At 35.8% G+C, this 9979-nt stretch overlaps 1 protein-coding gene across 1 annotated transcript; it reads right to left on the bottom strand.

Annotated features, from left to right (window-relative positions):
* Positions 1 to 6315: 6315 nt before the first annotated feature.
* LOC145058854 (mitochondrial import inner membrane translocase subunit TIM14-3-like) lies at positions 6316 to 7391 on the bottom strand. Its single transcript, XM_079006731.1, has 3 exons — positions 7249 to 7391; positions 6701 to 6882; positions 6316 to 6619 (listed from the first exon to the last, which is right to left on the bottom strand). The coding sequence occupies exons 1-3, from the start codon at positions 7249 to 7251 to the stop codon at positions 6463 to 6465; spliced, it is 342 nt and encodes a 113-aa protein (XP_078862857.1). The 5' UTR covers positions 7252 to 7391; the 3' UTR covers positions 6316 to 6462.
* Positions 7392 to 9979: the final 2588 nt, after the last annotated feature.

Below are 9979 nucleotides of genomic sequence, written 5' to 3'. Positions count from 1 at the left end.
GGTTGTTTTAGCATGGTTTAAAGTTTTAAAGCTAATGTTTATTTTGTGTCTTATTGCATCCTGAGGGTTTAACCCATGCGATGAAATTTCTGGAATATGTAATCGTTTTGGGAATTTTATCAAGTAACAAGCGGTGTTTTGTAACTTTTAACTCTCATCATAAATGTATTACACGTTTAGAATTTTCTGAAAGTTGATATCTTAATGCATTCCTTCAATCAAAATTCAAAAACTTGTTTGAACTTGATTAGTAGAATTAGGTTTTGTTAATAACTAATACTAATACTGATTTGAACACTGGATCATTCCTATTTTTATGAAAGAGAATGAATTTTTTATTGAAGGACCAGAAAAGAAAAAAAAAATGAACAAAAAATGAAAGAGTCAAAAATAGCGGCATTTGCTAGCAACAAGGTAATGGAAAGAGCCAAAACCAAAAATAATGAAAAAGAAAACCATGATTTGTAAGGGGGATTTTGAAATTACTTATGATTCAGTCTCGTGAGATTTTCTTACAAGTTGATGCATTTTATGGGATTCGGTCCTAGCTGGATTTCTTGGATCAAAGCTTGCTTTGTATCGGTATTTATTATTTTTTGCTCAGTGCTTACCGTGCTCTTTCGGTATTTATTATTTTTTGCTCTCTAAGATGCCAATTAAAGTTGTTGAGTTTATCGAGTCTTCTAGAGCTTCTTTTGGGGGGCCGATCAATATGAAAAATGTATTTCATGGTTTAAATGGAAGCAGATTTTAGTCTCTAAAATTAATCGAGGATTGGAGTGGGAAACCTGAGCGATTTTAATGATGCGTTGCTGTCAAAATCGAGATGGAGGATAGTCAACAACCCAGATATGTTATGGGTTCGAGTTATTAGATTTATTCATGGTCACAATGTATCGTTTGATCTTGGTAAACGTTTGTTGCTCAAAGGTGTTTAGTCCTCTATTGTGGATTCAATTTTGAATCTTCATCCTAAGACGAATTATCCCTCTGACTTCTCTGAAGAATTCTATTTGTGATGGTAGAAATACATTTTTCTGGAAGGATGTATCGATTAGGAATGAAGCTTTAGAAGTAACTTATCTGAGATTGGCAGCTCTTAATGTGAATGTTAATTGCCTCATTGTAGATAGACGTGAAGATGGGGATTGGAAATATTAACTAATTATATAAATCATGTATCTCACGTGTATATTCAAAGTATTCCAATGTAAATACCTAGTCCAGTTACCGAGTCAAGTCATAGAATAGTTTCCTGTATTTACTCCTAGATATAAGCTTAGATCAGTTAGTAGACTTAGGATATAAATGCCTCTCGTATGTAATCAATATTCATCAATCAGATATACATTCATATATCCCTCGTATTATTATGGTATCAGAGCTTTCAAACTCAGAAGAGTAATCGATCCAGAAGTCACAGCCGCATCCCTTCAACTAGGGTTTTATCCAATGTCTTCATCCAATTCATTCACTCAAGTCACGGCGGCAACTCATCTCACCACCAAACTCACGTCTCACAATTATCCTGTCTAGCGTAAACAAGTTGAGACTACACTAATCAGTCTCGCAGATGAAGATTTTATCCTCGGTGAACCCAACATGCCACCCAAACAGATCAGCGACAAAGAAAACAAACCAATTGCAAATCCAGAATACCTTCTTTGGTTTCGGAAAGATTAGATGCTACTTAGTGCGATACTAGGTAGCTGTTCGGAGTCTATATAGCCCCTCATCTCATCCGCATCTACCGCACGAGAAGCCTGGCAGCGCCTGTTCTCAAGCTTTGCCTCTACATCCAGGTCAAGAATTATCTCCCTAAAATCGAAATTAGCCAAAAACCCTAAGGGAAATCGCACCATTACCGAATTTCTACAAGAGATGCGATCTCTTGCAGATGATCTTGCCCTAGCCCAGAGTCCTGTTTTAGAAGAGGATCTCATGGTCTACATCCTCTCACAGCTTGGTGATGACTACAATACAATCGCAGCTGCCATCAAGGTTAGAGACACACCTATCTCTTATTCGGAACTATTTGATAAACTTACAGACTTTGAAAGATCCCTCAAAGAATCCGTGACTACAATTGACAATGTTCCCACCACTGTCAATTATACTTCTCGACAAACAGGGACCAATCAAGGCAATCGCAATCAGCCACACTATCAACAAAACAACCGAAACTATCACAATAACTCTCAACGAGGGGGCTACAGGGGTAACTCAAACTGGTCAGATTCCAACACTCAGGGAAATCGCCCAAACCGCAACAATGAATTCTGTCAGTTTTGTAACATTCCAGGACACCTCACTCGTGACTGCAGAAAACTTGCAAGATTTCTTAGGGAAAACAACATTACCACAGAGAAATCCACAACACCGGTTGCCAATGTTACCACCTCCAATCCGGTGTCTCCCACCTGGCTGTTCGATATTGGCGCTTCCAATCATGTCACCTCTGACAAACAAACACTTCACAATGTGTCAGAGTATGGAGGACCTGATGAGATAGTTCTCGGTGATGGTACAGGTTTACCCATAACTCATATTGGTAACACGTATATCAATACACCTCAGAAATCATTGTTTTTGTCCAAAGTGTTACATGTTCCACGATTAAAATGCAATCTTGTATTTGTTGGTAGTTTATGTGATACTAATTTGGTTTCGGTGGAATTCTTTCCATCTCATTTTTTTGTGAAGGATCTGCACACGGGGGCGCGCCTCATGCGAGGAGAGAGAACTAATGGAATCTACACCTCCAAGCTATCTCCAAGACTCCAAATCCATACCACATTCAAGAACTCTCCACTCAGCCTCCACCACAAATTCGGTCACCCTTCAATGCAAGTGTTCAAAACTATTGGCTTAGGTTTAAATTCAAAATTTGATTCCAATGTTCATTGTTCCTCATGCTCTATCAATAAAAGTCATAAACTTCCTTTTGGTTCTAATTCCTTTGTCACTTCAAAACCTCTTCAATTACTTTATTCCGATGTCTGGGGACCTGTACAACAATCCATTGATGGTTTCAAATACTATGTCATTTTTGTAGACTATTTCACCAAGTATATCTGGCTCTATCCCATGAAACAAAAAAGTGATGTTGCACTCATTTTTCCCACCTTCAAACCGCTAGTTGAAAAGTTCTTCCAACACCAAATTATTTCCATATTCAGTGACAACGGTGGTGAGTACTTGGGACTCTTACCCTTCCTTCAAGCACATGGAATTTCTCATTACACAACACCTCCACACACTCCTGAACAAAACGGGGTGGCAGAACGCCGCCACCGACATATTGTTGAAACCGGCCTAGCCTTACTCCACTTTGCCAAACTTCCTCTAAAATTCTGGTCACATGCCTTTCAAACTGCAACCTACTTAATCAACCGACTTCCTACACCCATACTTGACCACAAATCACCTTACCAATGCCTATTTAACCAAAGCCCGAACTATACCAAATTGAAACCATTCGGTTGCTTATGCTATCCTTGGCTACGTCCGTACACTACATCAAAACTACAACCGCGATCAAAACCATGCCTCTTCCTTGGTTATTCCGATTCCAAGTCAGCATACAAATGTTACGATCCGGAATCTCAAAAACTATATCATTCAAGACATGTTGAATTTATACTCAATGAATTTCCCTCGGTCTCCACTGAGCCATCAACATCATTACCCTCACCCGACAGCTTCCTCACCCGTGAAACCTCTCCCACCACAAATATTCCTAACCTGCCACAAATAAAAAATACCTTACCAAATCTACCCAGCAACACAAATATTCCCAATGAACCTCCACCTACTGATCCGTCGTCTCCAATTCAGCCACATTCACCAACCCTGCCCAACTCTCCTATACACCTCCAATCCCCTGCCACACCTACACCACAAACTCCACAAACACCTCAGCCTATACAACCACCCGAAACTTCTCCTGTCACACCGCCCTCTTTCTCGTTAAGGGTGCGTTAAAGTGTCTCTTGTTGTAACGAAGACAGGGTGAAATGAGAAATATGATTGGGTATTGGATTTTTTGACCGTTGAGCTCAACAATTTTTAAAAAATTAATTAATGTTTTTTTACCTATAATATATATATATATATATATATATATATATATATATATATATATATATATATATATATATATATATTATATACCCAATTTTATTCACACATTTCTTTTCTTTCTTTATATTTTCAACAATTCTTCTAAAAAAATGAATCTTTTCGACTCGTCTGAAGATGACGATGCGGATATGTTTGAGCTCAGTCTGTACACCTCTTAGCTTTGTTAAAAGATTTGGATAGTATTGCCTTTAGTGGCAATAAGGATGCTTGGGTATGATATATTGATAATAATGTCGTCTTTACTGTTAAAGACACAAGGTTTGTAATTGATGATTTGACTGTCTTGTGGTGCGGAGGAAACAAGGTGAAATAAGTTACTCCCAATTAAAGTAAATATTTTTAGTTAAGGATTTTCCTTAAATCGGCTCCCTACTAAAGATAACTTGCTGCTTAGAGGGGTTGATATTCCGAGCTCTCTTTGTCCTATATGTATAGATCAAGTTGAGTTTATTTATGGAGTGTAGGGTAGTAAAAACTTGGATTCAGAAACTGAGTCGATGGTATGATATCGATTAACTCTTTGTTGATATCGGTTGGAAGTTTCAAGTCTTTCTTGAATGTGATGCACTTGTCCTATATTAAAAGATTGGTGTTGGAGGCTATTTTTAGCACTACCCGGTGGACTATTTGGAACTTCAAAAACATATGCGTGTTTGATCATACGAGACCTAGACAAGATAAGATTATTTGATGATATTGTTGATTTTACTTTTAATTGAGATTCTCACCGGAAACATAAATTTCGTATTTCTTGGAATTTATGGCTCTAAAATCCAATTTTGAACATTTCGATTTCGATGTAATTGTCTCGTTTTAGCCCTAGCTCCTTGCTAGGGTCTTGTTTTTTATATCTATTCACCCACCCGTTAAAAAAACAACATAATGGAGTTAAAAAAACAACATAATGGAGACGTTTAGTCAATATAGATTGATCCGAAATATGATTCAAATTTAACATAGCATCCATAGATACATAAGAAAATGTAGTGAATCGATTCTTTTTAATGAATAGATCTTATCACAACTTCGAATATAGAATTCAAAGGGATCAAATAAAAAATGATACTCTGAATTATAGAACTCTAATAAAATATATGATCAAATTCAAGTTAGTAATTGTACCAAATGTAGTAAGCTTGTCGTTTGATATTTTTCATCACACATTTTTGTTTGTTTAATATGGACACGAACAATCTCGCTCTATTAACAAAATGGTTATGGAGACAAAATCGGATCAATGATTTTGGGCTCTGATGGCCTCAAAAAATTCTCCATCAATTCACAAAAAATGTGAAATTGGAAAGCATTCTCTCTCAAGTTGAATCTTTGTGGCGCATGGAAGAGCATTTTCAATTCCACTTCTCATTTTAAAGCAATTAATATAACCATATTATGTCTACTTAAAAGAAAGAAAATGACATAAAAGACAAAGAAAGACAAATGACATAAAAGACAATGTTTTCAATTTTTCTTTTTTTTTTTTTCGATTTTTACACTTTTTCATGCTTGTTCAATGACACAAAAGACACTGAATTTTTATTTTTTTTCCGACTTCGACACCTTTTCATGTTTGTTCAATTGCACAAAAGACACCATTTTCATTTTTTCAATTTTGACAATGCCTTTTCCAAATTTTGTTCTAAAAACACAATGTTTTCACCTTTATTATTTGGACAATTTTGATATTGTATTTTCCAACTCAACATTGCAGACTAGAAATGATAGAATGTGGAGATTTGACTTTTCAGTTGTCTGTATTGCTCCTTTACAATGGTGTTGGTTTCAAGCATATGGATCCTATTGCCACTATACGTTGCTGCTGATGTTAATTTAATTGATGCTGTTGGTGGAAGTTGGAAGTTGGAAATATCATTTTTCCAATTTGGCCCCTACTTGACCTAATTGCCCTTGTGGATGTTGCCCCTGGTCATTGTCTCTGCTGTAATTTTGGTGAGATAGCTATACCCATAAATGGTGGAGATTAAACATGGGTCATTCTAAATTTTGATCAAAGTTTTTGACCATTTCGCCCCTGATGCTGCCCTCTTGATTACTTAATTAGCTTCTAAAAGACTGATGTTCATCTTCATAATGAATGTTTTAACACTTTTAATGTTAAGATGATAACTTGTATACGTTTATTGCTTTCACTTAAGTTCTTTCCTACAATCATTTAAAATAAGTGATAGCCTATTGAAACAAGATTCATAAGCTCCACATATCACATTCTATCCAATTCCATGAATCATGAATCATACAGAAATAGAGGAAGACATGAAAGGTCTAAAGTATATCAGATGTTAAAAATGGGGATGTAGATCAGAAAGCAGAGCCAGTGTTGCTACTCTTCCTCATGAGCATCTCTTTTGCTTCATTGATTTTGGAAGCAAGGTAGTGGCTGCCGCCAGCATCAGGGTGGTTTGCCACCATCACCCGCCTATGTGCTTCCCTTACCTTATCCACTGCAGTACTTTCCCTATCCATGTTAACAACTATTATTCATCACATCATAAACACTAATTCATCATAAAACTGATTCATATGAATTAAAACTTACCTTACTCCAAGAATCAGAGCAGCTTCTCTTCTTGTCATTTGAGGTTGGAATCCACCTTGATAAAACTTTCTAAATGCAGCAGGTGAAGCTGGTCTAGCCTTGAAAGCTTGCCATGCTTGGATGCCATATCTACCAGCATAAGCAGCAGCTGCAACTGCAAGTCCTGTCATCAATGGAGTCGCCTGGTGGAGGAAGAGTTAGGGTTAGCATTGGGGCTTTTGTTTATCAACAAAACCCTAATTTTCCTTCGAGAAAGTTCGATCTTTTTATGACTGTTAAAAGGTTTTCATTCTTCGAACCACCTTAAATTCTAAAATCATACAATAATTTTTGAAATATAAGTTGAAATCCAACCTATGTTCCCAGGGAAGAAAGGGTTATATCGAATCTATGTTACGAGAATAGAAAAATTAATCTATCGGTATGAACAAATTTTGCCCACATGAATCTTTATTCTCAATAGAGCCTAAAATTAAATTCAATCGCTACAACACACACGAACATGGATAAATTAGGTAACGTGGAAATGAGTAAAGATGATGACTAACCATTGGGTATCTCAGAGCGCGAACGAATCGAAACCTAAATTGGGTTTGCTGCAGCGCTTCAGATATAGGGTTAAAATCGTCGAAGAATCTCGAATTTTCTCCCAAATACCAAATTCAAGAACTGGGTATGCGTTGTAATGTAGAGAATCGAAGATGCGTATGATGTAGATGATCGAATCCTTATATGATAGATGAAAAGATTATAGTCGATTTTACCATTTTCATTTCTTTTTTCTATTTTCTTTATTTATTTTGGTATTTAAATAATTAAAAATAAAAAATAAAAACTAAAATCTCTCTTTTTCACACACACTAAGGAACCCACATTCTAGAGCAAACTAAGTTGGATTTTCAAGATTTGTAAATCCACACAAGAATCAAAATAAATCTCCACAAATAAGCAAATCATAGTTGCAACATCAAATTACATAGATTTTGGTTTTGGCGAGTTAATTTAGAAAAAAAAATCATTGAAACCCCATCTCTTCATCTCCGACCCCTTTTCCTATTCGTCGTCGTTTCACCTTAAATCATCACCATTCTCACCATCCTGCCACTCCAACTTCCATCGTAGCTTCCATATCCACAACAAGATTTTCTTCCTCGTTATCATCCCCCACATAAGAGGAGGTAAAGGTAGTTGTTGGGGGTGTGGCTCTTAAATACTATCTTGAAAATAAACAGATGCCTCCAACGTCTTACCATTAAGCAATGGGTGTCAGATATGATTTTTTGGCGAGAAAAAAATTATAGATGGGTCTCGAATTTGATATCCAAAGAGAAAAAATTATAGGTGGGTGAGTGGGTCTTAAACTCCCGTTTTAGGAATAATGATTTGCAGGTGGATAAGCATTCACTCGAAAATGGTGGTCTGAGGATCGAGCTTTGGCGACGACGATAATGGTGTGAGGTTCTCTTTATCTGTAATGAGAGCTAAAGAGATGGAGTAGATGACAACACGGGAAGAAGAAAAAGGGGGTGGGGTGTGGGTGTTTTATCTCTGATGTGTCGAGAGAGAGAGAGAGAGAGAGAGAGAGAGAGAGAGAGAGAGAGAGAGAGAGAGAGAGAGAGAGAGAGAGAGAGAGAGAGAGAGAGAGAGAGAGAGAGAGAGAGAGAGATTTTAGTTTTTATTTTTATTTTTATTTTTAATTATTTAAATACCAAAATAAATAAAGAAAATAGAAAAAGAAATGAAAAGGGTAATATAGACTTTTCAAGTGTATTAGGACCAAAACCCCCCAAAAACCTTGATTTTGGACACACCATGCAAGTTGAAAACTTTTTGGATCATATCTAAAGTTTTTTGAATACCATAGGGACCAATCTTTCAGTTTTTTCCTAAAGTTATGATCCATGGGGGCGTGGGAGAGCATTTTTTTTATAAACGAAAAAACTAAAAAACGAGAAGGTTTTTAATATTTTGGGAAAGTAATATTTTTTGTATTTGATTTTTGTGAATCGATTTCGGAGTGACTTTATATCCTAATAAAAGTTTTTTTATAAAATAACGGAAAAATGACATATTAAGGTAACTAACTATTTGGTATGTTCACATCTAGGTAATATTTGTTTTTTTGTACTCATGTACCAAACTAACTTGTTTCATAAGTTCAAAAATACTCATTATTACCGGCAAACACACGTTTTTGAGAGTTACATCGATTTAGGTCAATTAAATTGTATTACGTGGATTCTTACGTGGCTATTACACACCCACCTCAATTAATTAGGGTTCGTCTACTCCAAAAACACTTCGATTAACAGTTTGGGAGAAACCGATACAACAAACCAAAGGTGAATTTGAACATTCGAGTTGAATTCGATTGTAACATGACATCCCAATCATCTACAGGTATGTATGTTCTTATAGATTTTCATTACAATGGGGGTATTTGCGCCAAATTTGTTGGTGTACTTGGGCCAGGTAAAAAAAAATTGTTTGTGATGTGGATTTTGGGGGATTTACGTATAAAAAATTTATTTTGTGGCTTATGAAATTAACCAAAGGAGACTGTGATAATGTCTACTACTGTAATAGAAAGGAATGCTTGGATCATGGTATAAGAAGATTCGATACTGATGCTGATTACAGGGGCGTCTCAACCAGTTTGGGGGCTCTAAGCGAACCAGAAATTAAAGGCCCTTTGGTCTTTACAATAGTTAATGTTATAAACCTCCTCCTTTGTCTAGGCTTGGGACCAGTAATGATAAACTAAAAAATTTATAAATGACAGGTTTAATTTTATTATTATGCATATGTTTTTTTTGTGAATATATTTAGCAACAAAAGTGAATGTGACTCACATTCAACATTAGGTCCATACTTGAAAATTTGAATCATTATCTCTCTCCACCATTAACAACTCTTCCTAAAGCAACGGCATAGACATAAAAAGGAAAGATTGTTTTTTTTTTAATTCATGAAATGGGTTATTTAAAAGAAATGGAAATTCAATTGTTTCCATTAAGCTTGTTCATCTGCATACTTATGCCGAACAAAGGCAAAGCCCCAAAAATCCCTAGTCATAGGAATTACATAACTAGTAATGCCAAATATGCTTAGACAATAATAATTGGAATAAAGATTTTCAATTTATAACAAAATCAAAACAAATTATGGGAAAGTTAATAATATAATTCGGTTAAATGCAATAGAGTGTGACTACTTTTTAATGATCTGTTTATTATAGCACCCTATGCTCATTTCTTCCAATTGAAGCATTGTTCTTTA

Source organism: Lactuca serriola, chromosome 6 (assembly GCF_051521515.1).
Source record: "Lactuca serriola cultivar US96UC23 chromosome 6, Lser_US96UC23_V15, whole genome shotgun sequence".
NCBI classification, from domain to species: domain Eukaryota; kingdom Viridiplantae; phylum Streptophyta; class Magnoliopsida; order Asterales; family Asteraceae; genus Lactuca; species Lactuca serriola.
The sequence above is the reverse complement of the archived record's forward strand: the minus strand, read 5'-3'. Positions and strand labels throughout refer to the sequence as shown.

Bases quoted from the DNA above. Each gene is read 5' to 3' on its own strand.
- LOC145058854 (XM_079006731.1), bottom strand. The intron at 6,620-6,700 runs GTAAGTTTTAAT...TAACATGGATAG, and splicing joins GCTCTGATTCTTGGAGTAAG to GGAAAGTACTGCAGTGGATA.